Here is a 19,793-nt window from a genome sequence, read left to right on the forward strand (position 1 = left end):
CCATGAATGTACAACAACCCTGAAGTGGTTTGATGCCATGGCCACATTTGCGCCCGCCACACCCACTCAAAGGTGCCCAAAAATCGCTTTCACTCTAGCTTTCAACCATTCAAAACCACGCCAAAAATCCAATTTTACTCCGATTTTGAAATTTCTTTCACCATTATGCTCCTAGATAGTTGCTCTCTTATGTCCAACATCAAACTCAACTTGTTCGATGATTATTTCGCAGAAATAATTTGCTTTGTTGATTACTACAACAATGCTCATTCAGAATTTTAAATTTTAAAAATACTAAAAATTTCATAAAGTTGAGTTTGATATTGGACATAAGAGAGAAACTATCTAGGAGCATAATGGTGAAAGAAATTTCAAAATCGGAGTAAAATTGGATTTTTGGCGTGGTTTTAAATGGTTGAAAGCTAGAGTGAAAGCGATTTTTGGGCACCTTTGAGTGGGTGTGGCGGGCGCAAATGTGGCCATGGCATCAAACCACTTCAGGGTTGTTGTACATTCATGGGACACTACAAAATATCCAAAGGGCATCGAGATCTGAGAGGGGCATGTAGAGGGTCTTTCCTCCTCAGAAATTGGACAAGTATCCATATCATTACATTTATGCGTTTCATGTTTAATTCATGACGATAATGTGATGGGATGAAGGCCAATAAAATGAGGAGCACGTATGTAGATACGTACCAGGAAATATATAAGTAAAGTTCCAAGTAAAAATAATAAATGATAAAAGTGGAATAAGTAAAATAAATACGTGCTTTAAAAGGTGAATTAAAATTTCTGGCCAAAAAACTACCAGAGCAGATATTCACGGGTGGAGAGGATGAATTATCATCTGCTTTTTGCAGAATGTAAATATGCTAAGGAAAGATGTAAATATGTAAATATTTATCCTAAGTGTTTCTGGCACTAAAATTAATGCAGTTTCATTTCAGGTTTGCCATTCATTTTATGTGTACCTTATTTTTCCAAATGTAAAATTAACCAGTATATTCATACATATGCATATAAAATTTTGCAATTATTGATCTTCTCCTGAGTTAAAATGAGCCTAGAAATGGTACACAGTGCTGAATAAATAATCCACGTGAAGCCTCGTCTGGTTGAAAGGAATGAAACTAATGTTTCCTGATTCCTCTCAATTTCACGAAAAATTCAATCTTCTCAATTTCTTCTGTTGTGTTCCGTATTGAACGGGTCATTAATTTGAAGGGCGTTGTAATCCATCCATTTTGAAATAAAGTTGAACTTAATTAAACTGTCTTAAACATATTGGGAGTAAAGGGAACTAATTAATTTTCAATAATTACGAGTTTTACGACATGTAATCGATTCTCGTGTACAAGTATACATTCTTTTAGTATAACTAAAACAAATTAAACGTTGAACGTCGTGTAGCACGAGTACTGTTAAATACTTATGTGAAAAAGCACATGAATGCCTATCTAAGGTACATATCTATGTAAAATTGGGAGTCAGAATGGAATCTGTGAATTTTAGATTTTTCTTCGTTGCGTTGCTTAAATAATAAGGATTCTTATATATAATTCGAGAATGATTTTATACTTAATTCGATGATGTGAAGTCATGACGCAAATGTGTATAGAACGTACTGTCTCATAAAGATAATGATTATTGAAGGAAATCATTTTGTAAAGGAATTTAGCCTGATTAAACCCAATCTGAAATTAATGATGAAAAATCCATATTCTTGAGGCGAATGGCAGAGTTTGTTCAGTGTGTACAGAATACATACATAGATATGTGCTGATAATATAACACAAATTTTGTTATATTGATCGTATATAGATCATTTCAATGATTATCCTTAGTTTGCCTTGTATTTGCATGATTGAATATGGTTGATGGTAGGGCGATGTTGTTTAGCTGGTTAAGCGTCGAAATAACAATCAAAATCACATGATCCTATTTAAATTGCATCGATACATTAAAATTACACAAATTGGTGAAAATTAAAATTATGTTTTTATAGAAGTCACTGATTACCAACAAAATATTTTTTATTAAAGTATTCAGGAAATTCAATTTGGATCACAAAAAAGTGGTTATGACTATAAAATGACAAAAATAAAATGGAGAATAAACTTTACAATTTTCAAAATGCAAATTATTTCAGATTTCGAATATCTTTTAAAAGGAAAATATCATTCAAAGCTCATACTGAAATAAGGTCAAAAAATGAGAATACTGCCTACCATAATACTCAATAGAATTTAAAACTATCTGAAATACAATTCTAAATACGTTAACTATGCAAATATATCACATTCACAGCCTTTTCATAACCATTGTAAGTTTATTTTGTGACTTTTCTAATAAGGGAAATCAATGAGAAATTCACTGATGATCCACATCATTCCACATAAATCTGAGTTCCTGTTTTTGTGCAATACTTGCAAAGTCTTGTTATATCAACCAATTTCAATACAGCTATTACAACAATGTAACAATTTAATGGAATGCTAAATCCGTAAATCCGTATTGTAATTTCTCCCAAAAAGTCTTCATATCAATACATATATAATTTTGTGAGGTAATTTTAAATCATTTAAAGATTCTTCATTGTGCTTTCACCTATACCAACATTGTACATACGTATGTAATTTAAACGAATTCATTCAGTTACAGAATTTGGTACATTTAAACTCCTTAACTCTTAAATTATTTTCAGTCAAGAAATTAATAACAACTTGGAGTATATAGAATCAACAACTAATTTACATAAATATGTAACTATATATTTAATAAAAAGAAAATTTATGAAAATTCCAAAATAGTACATATGTAAGATCTTGACACTTTAACAACCTATTGTTTAAGCAAAAATGTATGCACATGAATTAACATAAGAAAGTTCAAACTGGACTTTCCTTATACAAGCTCACAATAAAAATAAATTACCAAAACAATTTTTATTAAACGAACGAATAAAAATCTCAATCTTCACGTAATATTTTAAATGTTTCCATGAATCTTTCCCTGAATCCCACCAGTTGGCGTCACCGACGACGAAGCCAGTTTGTTTGTAACGTGTTTCGGTGGTGAATTTTGTCTGTGTTCTTGAAGCTGATGTTCCAATTCTCCCTGCTGCACCCCACGGTCATCCACCGCGTCCACGAAAGCACCAACCAGCACATCTGTATATAATTTATAGCCACTTATTACTATTAAACATGGCAATAAATAATAAATATGTATCTCCTCTCCTCTCTAGCTTTTCATACCCAAAACATCCTTCTCCAGATCCTTCGGAATCCTTCCACTCGCCGACTGTGTTTCAATGAATTCGGAAAACTTTTGTGTCGACTGTCCAGGTGAGTTCTTGAGACTTTCAGCAAATAGATTCTTGCCAATTTGATAGATAACGTCTTTCAGAGCATATTCTCGCAGCTTGGCATCCACCGTTCTGAGTTTGTCTGCAATCTCGTCATAATCCAATTCTTCCACTGACACGAGATTCGAATTGGGTCCCGACAGACCTCCTCCTCCTCGTCCTGGATATAATTGTAGTGCTTGTGCCTGTCTGTCGTTCATGATTTCCGGCAGAGGAAATTGCGGTGTGCTGTCTCTCTTCGGGTAAAATTGTGATTCCCCTGCTGCGTAACCTTTGTACCCATCCTGCAAATAAATAATATTACATGTGTAACATATGTACGACTTCAGAATAAGTGTCGTTAAGTGGTAAATAAGTAAATAGAAAGCAATTTAAATGGAAAGGTCAACTAATTTGTCATCCTTTGTCAGACGATAACCTTCAAGTTTCTCCAATTTCCTCGCATTTCTTTCTTACCAGATTAAAGTTTGGAAGCATTGGTGGTGAAGCTTGTTGCTCATGAAGTAGTGGTTGAACTTGAGCCAAGGACGTCGTATATCTGGCCCGTATGGCGTTTAATTCGTGTTTGACATCCTCCAAAAATCTGACTGCATCCTCTCGACTCACCTGAGATTTGGAGAAATAAAAGAAGAAAAGAAGGTTTAGAATGTATGTAGAAATAAATATGAGAAGGAATTTTACATGAATAATTTTCAGGAGAAAGCCGACCCGCTTGAGATTATGCAAGCAAACCATTGTACGTAAAAAGCTAACAGTATTTCATTACGAACCAGAAACCGAGATGCATACATAAACCCCACGAGTTTGTGCATGAGAAACTTAAGCAAAACCAGCGATTATACAAGCAAGCAAGCGATGCAATCTCGCCGTGAACTTGTTATTTATGTCGACCTATCCATTTTACATTTACGTCATTCATATCAAAACTGCTTCGCTGGGTTTTGACTGCATACATACATAAACTAACTTTCTAAATATACACTTGTTGTTGGGGAGCCTATAGTGGCCATTACATTACTGCCTGTGTATGTACATACATAGACATTACTCCACTTGCCACTGAAATATGTAGCAGAGCCAGTTTACTTTACTTTGTCCCACTTTATATCTCAAAAGAAAGCCAAAGCTAAGTAAGTACTAAAATGAAAGTACTTTTACTGCGTGGGGATAAAATGTCTTTTTTTTCTTTCTTTACTTTCCTCTCAATTGAGCACACACTCCAAATCGAATCTCCATTATTAAACTAAACTACGACCAAAGTCCGACCAGGCCGGGCATTACTGAGGTTCTGTTTTGCGAGATATGAAGAGAGAATTAGTAATTAGTGTTAAAGGTGACCCTAATCCCTCACTCGGCCTGTCTGGGGATGGCAATTCCATTCCAATCCCATTTCCAGTTGTCCTTCTCCTCTCTACCAAGTTTCGCATTATTTCGCAATTTCAAATATTAATAGTGTTTGTGGTCGTTATTATTCTTGCGAAATTTGGTATGTATGCATTTGTACATAGATAATAACAGAATGTGGACATTGCAATCATAAAAAACTTTTTAGTGGGGATTTTTGCAAATAGTATGCAACCCTTTTCATTCGATGGGTGTATGTACAATAGATAGAATACAAAGTACGACGCAGTTCGGTGCATTTTATTAGCAAAGGAGTATGTATTTTGTAGCGCAATTAGTGGCACGCGTAATGGGAGAAAGTTTATACATATGCATGCATCATATCCTGAGTTGAAGAATACTCTAACGATTTTCTACTTGATAGATCACATGATCAAAATTGCTTAGAGAAATGCTAAAACTACATGTTAACTTAACCAATGACGTAGTTCAACTTGAACGATCGAATTTAATTTCAAAATTAATTAACGAAATTCTGATAAGGTATTAATCTGAGAAGCAGCCTATTTATAAACTGATGGTTTTCGACACCTGCGAGGAAGCAATTCGTCTCAACGGATCGTATCAACTTACGAATCCTTCTTGGAGAAAGTCTCCGATCGCAGCTGCCACCCCGCGTTCATCTCCCGTCCAAAAGATGTACTCTGCAATATTAAATATTTCTATTATTATTAAGATGTTATTATTATTACATGATCTAAAAATATTTTAAGTAATTTAAGTATTTAAGTAATTTAAGTAATTTCTAATTTTAAGTAATTTAGAAATTACCGGCAATGTCCTGCGGTGTGTAATCCGTTTGTTGGAGATTGAAACGATCATGTTCACCACCGGACGTGTCTCCCAAAAGTCTCCCAAGTAGTCGATTTTGATCCGTGATGGGTGAACCTTGAGCCTGATTGTGTCCACTTTTCTTGGCAAAGAGCGACTCGTCAAATCCACCCGGGTTGTGGTGCGGAAACTTTAATGAGTTTGCGTTGTCACTGATGGCCGGTTTTTCCTCGTTTTCTGCAAATAGAAAGTTTGGTCAGGGACAATTTCTTATACGAAAAATGAATCTCTATTTTTATCCCCAATTAACTAATTGTTTGTGATGATGACATAACGCTAAAGACACAAAACCTACGCATTATGCCCGAGTCGGTTTTCAGTTATTTTCATCTGTTCATGATTTCACTTTATACTGTTAAATCCCCTGCTTGTCAAATTTCAGCTTTCTCATTCCGAATATTCTGAACCAACGAATCACACGATGAATATGATCCCGACTGGTCCCCAATATGCATATTCACCTTGGTTCCTAAATATGTGTGCTACAAACATGTCTAAAATTTCAAGTCAATCAGGTAGAGTTGACAGTCGTGAGACATGCGGACATGACAATTGCGTAAGTACATAAGTCTGTTTAATAACTCAATGAAAAGCCAAGAGTCATGCACTCAAAGGCAGAATAGTAAGAATAAAAAGCGACATTTTCCTAACAAAACTTGACACATCTACGCCCACCTGAGCGGCCACCTAGTCCTTTGATGTTTACTTTGTCCATGTCATATTTGCATTTTCTGCATTGCATTTGACATCCATTTGTAAATTGGATAACTCGATCTCTTTTCTATTTTTAGCCACATGTTGCCTCAATATTTCACTCTAAGGACATCCACATACATAACAAAATGTACAGTCAAGCAAGGTAGCATAAAATTTATGCACAAAGTGAATTTTAAAGTTTACCATAGGGTAAAAAATGCATACGTGTACGGATAAAATCTACGTCTCACTTTTCTCCTTGATGACGCAATTTGCAAGATTACGTTTATTCCTGGCAACTTTCTGCAGTACAAAATTGCCAACTTTTAGTCCACCCTATCAATCAATATCATCGTATGCGACATAATAGAAGGCTCGTTTTTCGTGAATGAAAATGTAATTTGGTTAATGGCACCAAAAGAAAGGATGGAATTGAAATGAGATTCTGATGACAGAGGTGAAATTTAGTAGGAGTGTTTTACCTGGCCTTTTCTGGTTCACCGATGCCTGCGTACTTGTCGTTGTCGCGTCTTTAGCAGCGGCCGACACTGCTTTATGACCCTTCAAATTCTCCAACTCCAATTCTTCCTCCTGTTAAATTAACACAAAATTTGACAACATATTTCACCTTATCGTCATACAAATATTTTCACTTTGCTTAATTAAAGGAGTGTGATGTTGGCTGGAATTTTGTCATGAAAGGAATTTGGGTAGGAATGTATGTAAAATACGTAAATTTATGAGTTATGTAATCGTATTGTCAACTGGTTCCATTGAATTGGATCACTGAATAACTGACTCGTTCTTTCTCAACTTTCTTGTGATTGATGATACTCTGCTTTATGTGGGTTCACATTATTACCTTCTCGCTTACATAACGTCAAAGTCTGACTCTTCCAGTATAATACCATTCATCCGTCACGTACTCACCTTTCGAATACGTGAATGCAACAAGTTTTTGTGAGTTTAGAAACATTTCTGAGAGGAAATTGGTCTCATAAATTGCAGAATTCTAAAAGTAATTGAAGAAAAAAAGTGGTGCAAACGGTGAGATTTATTCGCTCGACGTGATTCAGAAAGTCTTACATAGTTTTATGCAATTCCTTATGAATGAATTGCATTTGGGGGATTTGAGACTTGCGATTTAATTTGTTAGATGGATGCAGCAGATAATAGATTACGATTACATGATAGAAAATAAAGTATCATATGAAAAAAAAGCCGCAGTACCAACAAAGCCAACACATCTGGAGAGTTACATATGTGTACTAACTAATAAGTTACCAACTAAATAGCAACTTTCCCCGATAAACCAGCCGCAAGTGTCGTAACACATCAATCAATCATTATCTCGGATAGCAACCCAACGGGGCACTCACCTCTTCATCTGCGTCATTTTCTGCGCCACCATCAGCCGTGATCCTCACATTTTTATTACCTAGAAAAATAATTACAGCGATTACGTTCATATATGCAAACTGCGACATCTTGTGTTCTATTATTATTGCGAATTTGCATACAACTCGTTTTCCAGGAGTCTTATTTAATTACTTTCTCCATTAACGGAGACACTTTCGCGAATTGTTATTATTTTTCCTGTACATATGCGAAAAGTAATTAAAATGCTGGGATGACGTTCATGAATCCTAATTCATCTCTGACGACAAACTTTATTGTTGTTTACTCACTTTTTAGCCATCAGTCTGAAAACAATTCAATGTCGGATCTAATTTAGGTCAGGCGTGTCAGGAGAGCTTATGAGTGAGAGTGTTTTGTGCTATTTATATAAATACAGAAATGTTTGTTGTAAACAATTAGTAAAATAATTGACGCACGTAGCCAATGCCGGTATCAATTCACTTTTGGCTGTTCAGTCAGTCAGCAGACTGACGCAAAGTTGCAATCTGTTTTGGAAATGTGATCTCAATTATTTGTGATACAAATTCTGAGAATGGTGGTCATATTCTGGAGAAATGTTGTTGAATAAATATATTACGATATATTTACGTAAGATTCTTATACCTATATATCATCAAAATTAGCCAACCTTATATTCATAATAGCCATAAAATGCCCATGAGCAATTTCTCCATGGTGGAAATTGAACCATCAAAATTTAACGGTCATTACTACATGGACCACTGTGCAAAGTAAATTAAATCGAAAATGTCTGCACTTTCACCACGCCACTTTGAGACATCATTTTGCCTGAGTGCATTTCTATCTCAAGATTCGAAGTCTCTAAGCAAGCAGCTTCCATTCATAAGTTCAAATTCATCTTTCGGTGGATAAATACACAAATATTGCTATTTTCTGTTCTTATACACCTTTGCTACCTTGTAATAAATATTTAGTTCCTCCCCGTTTGCGTGATTTCGGCCGGAACAACTGGAACAACTGCCTTGCCATGCAACTTTGCCATTAGATGAATTATTATATAACTACATAATCCTACCTGACTCTCTCTAGGCCAATTTACCTACGTTAATTTGCAAAGCAGGGGAGTGCTGATGGTAAATGACCACCTGGTGCAAATGCTCGTTCATGCGAAATTTCGCGAAAATTGCGAAATCACTAACGACATGGGAATAATATAGATTCATTCCTTAATAACACGGAATTACATATTTAGTAAACATTTACTATCGAACGTTCATAGAATATTTTGACAGCAGCTAGGAAATTTCGAGCCTGATGAAAGTGCTGACTAGTTCCCGATAGTTAATGTCACAATTAATTCAATTACTTACTTCCCTCGGCCGACTACAAGTCCTGAGAGCTTAATTACTTAAATAATGAAGGGAGAAAGTGGTGATAAGAGTCTGCTTGAAGTCGATTCTAGTGTCAACTCTTCTCTTTAAAGATGCTCAATAAATAAGGCAGAGTACTTTTTATGTAGTATTTAGCAGAGAATAAAAGCGAATATTTTGTCAAGACACTTGCTCTCCTCGTTGGTTAATGTATTCTGGAAGCATTTTCCGCATCCTTGAACCATTATTCTTGAGAGCAAACATGAACTCCATTGTAAGCAGGGTGGCCTCGGAATACCAGAAGTGAAAGATTGAAAGAAAGTCATTTGAGAAAGTGGGGCTGACTCTCATTCCAAGTGACTCGTAGATAGAGCAGACTGCATAGTTTAGAGCTGATGATTTCTGGCCGGATGTTTTTATAATTTAATTTCTAGAGGTCATACAGGTCAATACTAAATCGATGTGGTAAACTTGATACAAATTTTACCCAAATTTTGCAGAAAAACAGGAAATTCCGACTTATCGTTTTTACGAAATATGGGACGTAAAGCGTAATTTCACGCCAAAAAATAATACTTACTTTCAATTTTTGTATTTCATGTTTTTTATTAACCTTTGAGCGTCAATTTAATGCACGTGGCCTACAAAATAAGTTTGTTTTATTTAGACTTTTATTTGCATGTGGGTTTGTTCACAGGCAAAAAATTTTATGCCTCCTGGGTTTTAGTGAATATATACATAAATAAATTTGAGATGGAAGTCTACCGATAAGAAAGTGGTGGGCAGTTAATAATAATTCACTCCATGACACGAAGGGTACCAAATACATATACGAATGATGTTTGATGTTGAAATTCTAACAGAGCAGGCCCGAATATAAAATATTGGTTTCTCAAATATGTAAATATACATACATATCAACGATTTGGAAGGAGATAAGATTGCCTGGTTTTCTGGAGATGAAACCCAACATATTTATTTATTAAATTTATACATCTTATCTTTTACGACTATATTGTGCATACATACATACACGAGCACTCGTACATGCTCGAAGTCATTTCAGCACACAACTATACACAAATTGCGTCTCATTTCCAAAATTAGAATTGGAACAATCTAAAACACGAAAATAAATATAATAACGTGCTGATTGATAAGCACATTTTTCTTTCTATAACTCTGGACAAAGACCTACCAAGAAATTCTATTTTGAGTGACATGAAGTCAACAAATCAGGTACATCATTCAACAAAAATTACACGTTCTGTTCATTTCTTTTGCTTCCCGTTGGATTGAATTACTCAGAAGTGACATTTTATCAAAAGCTTCTTTATTTCATGTAAGTACCTACATCTAGAAATGAGAGCTGGTCCTTGTACACACAAAAAACATCCCGAATTGATACAGCAATCTTACTATTAACCAATATCGTTGTAGTTCTATTCCAGTTCTTTGAATGTCAGACTTTTGCATGGAATAAGTTAGAGAAACAGAAACCCCTCGAGACCAATTGCATCGGATGAGAAAATGAAATGGAGAATAATCATCCACATCTCGCTTTCTCCGGTCCCCTGCTTTCCCAGCTAAACCAACCCATCCATCTGCATCTTCTCCCAGTGAGACCATTTCGTCTGCCCCTCTTTTTTCCCCGCTTTTCTTTCATGCAAAAAATGAAAGTAACACTTTCTGAATTACTATTAATTCTTTATTTGAATTGGCGTATTGTCAATAATTCAGTCCTAAACTGGACACTGATGGTAACAAATGGTCCAGTTTTTACCATTAATACCCCTTAAATTTTGTCATTTCGGTAAATGATCCAGAATTTGTTTGGTGGTGGTAGTTTCAGAATCATGCATCAAAGTATTAAACTAAACTCCGTAGGCAAGTCAAAACCAGAAAACATACGAGTTCCCAACAAATCAAATCAAATTCAATGTCAAATATTAAGCTTGACGTAATCATAATGATTTTCAAGCTCAACGGGGAATCTGGGGTTGTATTATCTCGGAGGGTTCAATGATTGACGTAATAATTTACATGCTGCTGGTGTCATGATTATTTATGTACAAAGTTTTTCTCTGCTTTTCATTGCAAAAAATCCCTTCAATTTGGTGAGACCATACTTTCACAACTTTTTCATTATCGCACGATTCCATCGGATTTATTACCTTGCGTTTTAAAACTTTATGAAGCAGGATGCTTACTTACACAATACCAAATCTTGACACGAATACGATCCAAGACTTACCAAAAATCCTGGTATGATGCGTTTCTACTGGATTTTCGGCCGGCTGCTGCTGCTGTTTTTGAATTGCCGGAGCTCCCAGCACCACCACGATTGAAAAAGTAAATGCCAAACCAAACGCTAAGAAACGTTGCATCATTAATCGTTATCTGTAACACGAGGAAAACATAAAATTTAATTGGTTGAGAGAAATGAAATTTGTATAGTAAAATATCCTCAGATTTATGAATATACTACTAAATATCTGAGTGAAAGCAATCAGCATCGCAACATGATAAAGTTTCACAACAAACTTTACATGCATATATCGCCCCGTTTGATCTCACTTTTTCCTTTGAGGTCCCTTTCCCTTTGTGTTTACAGTAGACAGAAAATTCGTATGCAGTGAAACAACCCCACCGAAAAAGGATATGTATTTATATACCCTTCAAAGTAAGTACCTACAAAAACCACGAAGGCAACCTTTCCCTTGTTGACTGATGCTTGAAAAAAAAATAATTGCTGAAACGTTTCTTTTTCCTTCTACCGGAATGTTCCTCTACTCGAACCAGAAACCATGCACATACAATTTCGTTCTTTGAAAAATAACCATTTCTTTCCGGGTTACAGGTCCAATATCAAAGATTTTTTGAGCAAAGTGAGACCAGTTATTGCGAAAAGTTAGCAATGCAGAAAGATTCCACTAACCTTGAGAATTGTGATGTCCAAGAAGTATGTAAGTGACCAAAGAGATAAAAGTGGAAATTGTAAAAAAAGTATTAACTTTCTTCCTCGTATCTACTTCTGCTATGTCGTAAAAGCAGCTTGTACTGGAAGCAATATGCAGTTTATCCTCCTCACACGACGACTATGTATTCTATACGTTTTCAGGAGCTTTCTCCTTTCTCTGGTGAAAGTCAAGAGAGAACTAAACCAGCAGCCGACAAGGCTGTGGTCGTAGAGGAATACATGCAATATTCACACCACGACCAGCTACTGGTCCCACTGGCTGCTGCTGTGCCACAATATGTTGCGATCTTTCTGCAGTATGTATTTTTGCACGTTAATAATGAAACAAGTATGTATCGGATTTTGAAAATGACGTAGAGCCCCTTTTAACAAATTCTTCGCACTATTGATCTTGCAAATAAATTTTTCAGCAGAGTTCGGTTTATGAGGGGGGACCATATTTTATTTATTGAATGGGCAGCAGGCACCCACAGTGTTATGTAAGAAGAGTAAGATAAATAGATAATCTCTTGGATAATGTCCTCATAGGGGAAAGCGCAAGATAAGTTTTACAACTATGACCATATTCTTTCTTATCTATGTCCTAATCAATAAAAGTCACCTTGCACAACCTTGTGGGTTGGGTGCTTTCACACGTGGCTGACTTTTCATAATAAGGCCTAAGATGATGAAAAGATTGTCACAATGTGAGAGTACAATTCCATGTATATTGCTATTCACTCACATTGTTCTCTTCCATACATAATGGGAGACCAGAGTTCCAGTCGAATTGGTTTCCTTTGTCCATAATCCTTTAGTTTGTTCTAAGCATAATTACCTACCACCACCACCACCACTATCGTCATCCATAACTACATGCATACATAAACAGGACAATAACAATTTTCAATCAATAGTGGTTTCATTATGCGGCGTATTGTTGGATTTCTACATTTCCGTGAATTTCCATTCAATGCGCATAAGATAATAATATGCATACACCTATTAGTTTTGCATGGTAATAATGAATATGAAGTAAATAACAGCAATAATACATGTGTCGTAAGTATATGCTAAACTTTGCCTTCCTCATGATCACATAATCCCTACTTCCTGAATACAGATACGATACTTTCCCTTAGAAATCCAGCCTAGCTTCATCTTCAACTTTCTCTCTCCTCAGCTTAACACAAATAAGTAGAGTCACTGGCTCTGCCGCAGTCTCTCCTTCTTCCCAAATCTTTAAAGAATGATACCATATTGCAGGAAATTCTCAACTTTGCTGTTTGTTGAATGGATGAAGCGTCTCATTCTCAACTCAAGTAGTAAGTAAGTGAGTTTGCATACTCCGCAATACTCGGGAAGGATAAAGTCAACTAACTCTTCTTGTGCGTCTTTCACCATACATTTCCAGTCTGAGATGGGTAATTCAATTTGTCTCTGCTCTAGAGTGCTTAACCACTTTTTCCACGTCGTATAGTCACCAATATGTACCATTACATGTTATGTATGTATCTCTCTCTAGTGACTTTTGGAATAGGTTATTTGCATTCGGATCATGTAAATGTTTTTTCTTCTGTATTGACTCCGGAATGATAGAGTTGCGAAATTTAGTATAATTTGGTAGGAATGAGTGACTAATTGTACTAGTTGATAAGAGATGAACAGTGAATATTACATGTTCAGTTCAGTCGTGATGATGAATAATTACATGATTTGATCAACAAAAACAACTTTGTGCAGATCGTGTTTAGATATTCACAGAATTTTCTGCCTAGCTTTCTCCATGTATATAATTTCTAACAATTTTCCCCCAACTTGCTTATCGCGTTACATCTTCTGTCAAAGTGTCACTCAATCTCTCCTCCTTTCGCCCACGACGTTTTTTCAACGGGGAGAAAGTATATATATGCAACTTGTTGTTTTTCTGTACGACTTTGACAGTATAGAGAGCTCTTAGATTCTCTCTCCATGTATGTGTCACGTTACAACAACAAAATTGACCCACCAGAGATAGCGTTTCTTTTCACAATTGCATATTGTCCCGAGTCTGCTATCTCTCTCGGGCCTTGTTTATTCTGCTTTGATGGGAAAAGTATTTACTTATTTCTTTCGTATAAGTTCTGTCTATGTGTGACTGACAGTGGCATGAAAAATACCGCCTTGAATAGAAATATATGTATGTACATTGTCACGAAGCCATTGTCCGTCTTGGTTTTCATTCTGAGAAATACATTAGAATTGTTAGTCCACCTACAATGGTTAAGCAAACATGGAAAGTAATGGGATTTTTGAAGTGGTGGGTTAAAGTTTTGAAGTTGAATTGTATTTTGAATGACAAAGAAGACGACCAACTAGATATGTACAGAATTGAGATGAATATCAAATCAATGTGCGTCAATGTATATGTTTGTTTTAACATATTGAATTCATGGGTAAACCTCAACCTTCAAGAAAAGTTGGACAAGATTATAAAATAAAATTTTACCTATAAATTATAAAATTGTCTTAGAATGAGGGGTACACAAAACAGTGCATCAAAAATTTGATATATTTTGTACACATAAGAGAAAGAAGGATCTATTTCCATCTTCACCGAAGCCGTATTAACCTGAATGACTGCCCACCAGCATCACGTTAGTTCATTTCCATTAGCGAAAAAGGCAGAACGCGTGGAGACAAAGGTAGTGAAACAACAGCAAATCTTTTAGTCCTCGAACAACAAATCCCCCTCATGCCCTTTGCCGAAACGAAACGAAACGAGACCAATTGCAACGAGCTTGTTGTGTCCACGATTTAATTTAACTTTCCAATTTTCTCTCTGCTTTCATTCCCGTCTTCTTGATTGACGTCAGTGCTACTGGGAGAAAGCAGGTTTCCGGTCCGGACTGAATGGATGAATGGTATTCATAGAGCGGAAAATGACTTCATTCTCTGCTCTCTATCTCTCTGAAGGGTATTCATTCATTGACGCCATGTGTGTTGTGTGTGTGCATTGTGTAACGTTGTTATAAAGATTCAGTGTCACCGCTAAAGACTAGTTTACTCTTAGTAATAGTGCTAGTTAGAGACGATGAGTTTGAATAGGACAAGGGGCAAGGGCATGAGAAGGTCAGAGCAAGGAAATAGTTCTTTTTCTTGTGTTATACAAAAAGAAAGTGTTTATCTCAAGGATAAATATAACTCTAATTTCTAGGTGCATAATAATGATGTGACTTAATTACTTTTACTACTAATAGTTAGATGAATATGGGAAGAATTTCAATTTTGTATGTATATGCAAAATCAGTATTTCTGAAAATTCTGAAAAATTTCATGGACTAATGCATTTGTAATTAATTCGTAATCATGAGCCCCATTATGAATTCAGTCCTCAAAATTATGTTGAAGGACTGTACATCAACACTTGTAATATTGTAAAATTCATTAACTTTTAACCAATAATCCACAATATAAAGGAAGATTTTCGCTAAAATAAACTGTGGGAGAATTTCACTTTCCCAATCTCAACACCTATACCTGCTTTTACCTGCCTGTTAAATAATTTCCCCAACATAAATTAGCACATATTACTCGCATCAATCAAACACAGCCTTATCTCATCACCCATGCTTATCTAAAAATATCGGTTATCGAAATTTCTACTAAATTCCATCGAATCGAATTTCTGAATCAAATAGCCCCTTTGGCTGCATCGTCATTTGTCACCACCGACTTCACTTGAACTTGAGCCGATAGCGAAGGTCGGTCTAAAAGAGCGAGAGTGATTTGCAAATTATTATTATTCGTTATTTATTTATGCATTTATAAAGTGGAATTTTGATACTCCTTTTCACTGAGCAGTTTTGAATAGTTTTGATAAGGCCAAGAAATACGTATAAGTATCAAGTTCTACTTGTGAATAATAGTTTTGATAATGTTAATGATCCACATTTTCAATCTTGGGAGCTTAACTTGAGCTGTCTTTGGGCAAAGTTACTTCAACCGTCTTCTTATCATTGTTTTTGGGAGTGGCGCATCAGTCAGAGGATAATATACACAGATTTTATAAATAAATATTTATTTTACGACAGGAGGTATAATAGTTAAAGATGATCTCATACCTGTTAATATTTATTGTTGGATTTGACTGCATGACGTCATGTGATGGTGGTAAATAATTGTCATTTTAACTGGAAATTTTAGAACAAATGAATGACTGAGAAATACATTTTGTAATTGCGTAGGAATTGTTGGATCAAAGTCAAAATCTCCACATTTTCGAGGGACGTTATCGACAAATGCAAGTTTATGTGATGCCATGACCTCTGCGACAGGGACAGTGTCGTCAACACTTGGGACAGCATTTGATATTGGAAATAATGTGATTTGTACTGTTCAAAATGAGTGCCGAAGATTAGAGTGTATATCATCAAATGTAAGGGTTTATAATTCAATAATTTAATAGGATATATTTTTAATCAATTATGATTATCGTGATTTTCTTTCAATAGAAAGAAGAGTCATCAGATGATCAATTAAGTCTCAGGTTTCGTATTGAAGTAAACATTTGTCAAATAGAACAACCGTCCGTACAGTTTAGAGCGGATGGGAAATCACTTCTGGGCGAAAATTTCTTTTTGACAATCCCTTTGGTCTCGAGAAAAACTGGTCGACATAAGATCAGTGAAGGTATGAATATGAAACCAATAGTTTGAGCTTAGTTGCTAACTAATTACTAATTCTCTGTTACATTTTGCAGTATCACACAGGAACATAGTTCTGAAAGTGGCCACCTTGTCAAAATCAAAAGATGATGAAAAACCACAATATATTTTTACATCAAGTCTCCAATCATGTGAAACCAAAGACGAAATCTCTTGCTTATTTCTCCCCTTATTAAACTTGCCTTATCATCATATCAACGCCTGTGATCACTCCAAGACCAAGCATCTCTTCTCAAGACATAGATCTAGTCGCAGTACATCTGCAGAAATGCATACTCGACGTTTAGTATATAATAATGACACTACTAATCGATTAGGTAGGGAATTGTAAATACTTATGTATAAAGTCACATTTTTCTAATATCCCCAAATTATGATATGTGTTACAGGCCAGCCTTGTGACTTTAGCATGCTATCTTGTGGGAGTGGTGGGGCCTGTGTCAACAAGGATGGGAAAGGTGTCTGTGAATGCAATGATTTCTATGTGCCTGCGCCCAATGGCACTTGCGTCCATCCAACAATCGCCCCTGTTACTCCTACTCCAGAAACTGGAGGTAATTAAGGAAATTGTTGTAAAAACTAGAAATTTCTATAATTTTGTTACTGATTTTACTGCTCTAACATTAAATTGTAGGCGCCTCCACAGCACTGGATGCCCTTTTGATAATCTGTGTCCTAATCGCCCTTGTAAGTGGAGCTGTGTATCTTGGTAGGAAATATCAAATATTTCAACGTATTCGAAGCCGGCTCCCTTTGTCATTGAGATGCTGGCCATTCCCAATGTTTCGACGCCAACAGACGCAGGATGACAATGTGAGTTTAGCTTATCCAATCGATGAGGATGGGGATGATGAACCTTTATTGCTTTAGCTTATCTTATTGGTGAAGGGCATTATTTGTGATTTAGCTTAATTGTACTAAATTGTTGTGATCTATTTAGCTGGTCATTATTTTTAAGTTTTTGTGTTTTGTAAATTTTTATCAGTTGGCGTTTGCTGTTCCGCTGGATTGAGATCCAAACTAAGGTCGTCGTGTCATTTATATAATTTAGATGTTTTTTTGTGATCTGATGTTTTATTTTTACGGTTTTTTTTATACAAACTTTAACCCTTAGAGTATCTAGCAATAATATCGTAATCACAGTTATTATGATTAGATACTCTAAGCTTTAACCGTAATTATTTTTAAAGAAAATATTATTACGGTATACATAAAGTCCATTTTTAGTCTGAATATTATGCTCATAATTTAAGAACGTTCAGCTCATCATGCCAGTTACCTTTTACACCTCGCATACATAATAAGTAAAATATGCAAGTTTTATGTCAGTTATTGTATTTTATGTGTTTAATCTCAACTTTATTCAAACTTGGTGTCTAATAAAAATTAATTTTGCATTGTATTTACTATCTCGGATTAAAATTTACTTTTACAAATTTTTAGATAACATCATTTCATCATCATCATGAGTTATCATAGTTTAACCAGCCAACTGAAATTCTGGATGATCTTCAATCCCTCCTAATGCATTCTTCCAATCGAATCCCCACGTACCTCCCTCCACTTTGAGATCCAATCCATCCAAATCAGCCATATCTTGACTGTCTAATTCCCACCCAGTGAGGGCGAAATTACTCTTGATTCTATCCGCATTCACACTCTTTGCCAGTGTAATAATGTCAAGTTGTCCAAGAAATCGGAGCAAAACTTGAGCTGGAGTTTTTCCATGTTTTCCAGCAATGCGGGTGACGACAGGATCAGTCAAAAGGGGTGGGATGGGAACGATCCTGAAAATTGGAACAATTTGGAAGTTAGAATTTCTTTGATTATAGTATGTATTTTTTGTAATTTGCACTCACGAATCCGCTCCAGTTGCCGTATATCCCTTGTAAATTTTTCTGCCAGGGGAGCCTAGCGGGGCGAAAGCAGTGACCGTGACGCCGTTAGCGGCACACACTTTTCGCAATTCCTTTCTTGGGTAACTTGCATTAAGTTCTACCTGATGATTAGCTGGCTTAATGGATTTTGCGCATTTGCAAATTCGGATGACCTGTTCTGGGGAGAAATTGCTCAACCCGATCGCTTTACAACGTCCAAGAGTCACTTGTTCCTCCAGTTTCCACCAACTTTGCCTGAATGAATTAACTCAATTTTAGAACTTCACCTTGGCTTAATTATTGAAGGTCCAACTTACTCCAAAGTAGCCGACGTGTCGACAACAATCCTGCCATTCGCATCTCTGACTGGAGTGAATCCATCTGGTTGTGTTTTAATGGTAGCCGGATTGTGGATAAGGTAGAGATCGACATAGTCAAGTTGCAGGGCCTTCAAGGAGTCGAGAAGATAGAGCTCAATGCGGTCAGGGTGGTTTCCAGTGGGTGGGAGCTAAAGGAAATTAAAGACGTTACAAAATTGTTAATACATCCGTACTTAATTAATCCAGGAATTTGTGTCACCTTTGTCACGATGAACAACTCCTCCCTTTTGACCTTGCCCTCAGCAAACCACTTCTTTAATACTCTCCCAAACACGTCTTCATTTCGATAACCCCACGCCGTGTCAAAGTGACGATAACCGACGGCAAGGGCCGTGTTCAGGGCAGATTCAAGTTCTTCAGGAGTGTCAGATTGCCACATTCCATAACCAACCTGCACAACAATCAGTAATTAATTATTAAGCTAATGACGCTAAAATAATGCATGCATTCTAGTTTGACGTGTGGAAAACTTACCATGGGCATTTCACTCCCATTGTTCAGCTTCAATGAGGTCTTCATATTAAAATTGTGCAAAAAGTTGCAATTTTTTGCTGCAAAAAATACGTAGGTTGTGTTGATCTCGGAGAGTGCCGTGTCAAAATCCAGCCAGAGAATCCAACTCGCCGGGTTTAAATACTTTATGTATCTGGATGGTGTGCAAGGTGCACACCATATCGCACATTTCATGCATATTTTATGCCACAATTCATGTTAATGTTAATGACGACATGCAAATAATGGAATTCTACAACCCACTTCAGTCACAAGGGCATGATTAGATGATGGCTTAATGATTAGTGACATATCTCAATGACCTATG

At 36.1% G+C, this 19,793-nt stretch overlaps 3 protein-coding genes across 3 annotated transcripts; 1 reads left to right on the forward strand and 2 right to left on the reverse strand.

The window, feature by feature from the left end:
• Positions 1-2,018: 2,018 nt before the first annotated feature.
• Positions 2,019-12,197, reverse strand: LOC110849217. The gene is made up of 9 exons (XM_022096593.2): positions 11,990-12,197; positions 11,306-11,451; positions 7,681-7,739; positions 6,784-6,892; positions 5,546-5,782; positions 5,348-5,418; positions 3,827-3,976; positions 3,261-3,654; positions 2,019-3,173 (listed from the first exon to the last, which is right to left on the reverse strand). The coding sequence occupies exons 2-9, from the start codon at positions 11,439-11,441 to the stop codon at positions 2,992-2,994; spliced, it is 1,338 nt and encodes a 445-aa protein (XP_021952285.1). The 5' UTR covers positions 11,442-11,451; positions 11,990-12,197; the 3' UTR covers positions 2,019-2,991.
• A 3,529-nt stretch (positions 12,198-15,726) lies between these two features.
• On the forward strand, positions 15,727-18,118 carry LOC110848695. Its single transcript, XM_022095968.2, has 7 exons — positions 15,727-16,162; positions 16,237-16,427; positions 16,504-16,681; positions 16,752-17,033; positions 17,106-17,270; positions 17,351-17,529; positions 17,702-18,118. The coding sequence occupies exons 1-7, from the start codon at positions 16,102-16,104 to the stop codon at positions 17,726-17,728; spliced, it is 1,083 nt and encodes a 360-aa protein (XP_021951660.1). The 5' UTR covers positions 15,727-16,101; the 3' UTR covers positions 17,729-18,118.
• Positions 18,054-19,605, reverse strand: LOC110848696 (1,5-anhydro-D-fructose reductase). Its single transcript, XM_022095969.2, has 5 exons — positions 19,448-19,605; positions 19,173-19,364; positions 18,911-19,101; positions 18,576-18,848; positions 18,054-18,503 (listed from the first exon to the last, which is right to left on the reverse strand). Exons 1-5 carry the CDS (start codon positions 19,490-19,492, stop codon positions 18,197-18,199), a joined length of 1,008 nt encoding a protein of 335 aa, XP_021951661.1. The 5' UTR covers positions 19,493-19,605; the 3' UTR covers positions 18,054-18,196.
• Between the last annotated feature and the right edge of the window lie 188 nt (positions 19,606-19,793).

The sequence above is a fragment of the Folsomia candida genome, unplaced genomic scaffold (genome assembly GCF_002217175.1).
Source record: "Folsomia candida strain VU population unplaced genomic scaffold, ASM221717v1 Fcan01_Sc004, whole genome shotgun sequence".
NCBI classification, from domain to species: domain Eukaryota; kingdom Metazoa; phylum Arthropoda; class Collembola; order Entomobryomorpha; family Isotomidae; genus Folsomia; species Folsomia candida.

Bases quoted from the DNA above. Each gene is read 5' to 3' on its own strand.
- LOC110848695 (XM_022095968.2), top strand. From the start codon at position 16,102: ATGATCTCATACCTGTTAATATTTATTGTTGGATTTGACTGCATGACG. The intron at 17,271-17,350 runs GTAATTAAGGAA...ATTAAATTGTAG, and splicing joins TCCTACTCCAGAAACTGGAG to GCGCCTCCACAGCACTGGAT. The intron at 17,530-17,701 runs GTGAGTTTAGCT...AATTTTTATCAG, and splicing joins AACAGACGCAGGATGACAAT to TTGGCGTTTGCTGTTCCGCT.
- LOC110848696 (XM_022095969.2), bottom strand. From the start codon at position 19,492: ATGAAGACCTCATTGAAGCTGAACAATGGGAGTGAAATGCCCATG. The intron at 19,102-19,172 runs GTGACACAAATT...AATTTCCTTTAG, and splicing joins AGTTGTTCATCGTGACAAAG to CTCCCACCCACTGGAAACCA. The intron at 18,849-18,910 runs GTAAGTTGGACC...TAATTCATTCAG, and splicing joins GACACGTCGGCTACTTTGGA to GCAAAGTTGGTGGAAACTGG.
- LOC110849217 (XM_022096593.2), bottom strand. From the start codon at position 11,441: ATGATGCAACGTTTCTTAGCGTTTGGTTTGGCATTTACTTTTTCAATC. The intron at 5,419-5,545 runs GTAATTTCTAAA...TTAATATTGCAG, and splicing joins CACACCGCAGGACATTGCCG to AGTACATCTTTTGGACGGGA. The intron at 3,174-3,260 runs GTATGAAAAGCT...AATTATATACAG, and splicing joins TCTGGAGAAGGATGTTTTGG to ATGTGCTGGTTGGTGCTTTC.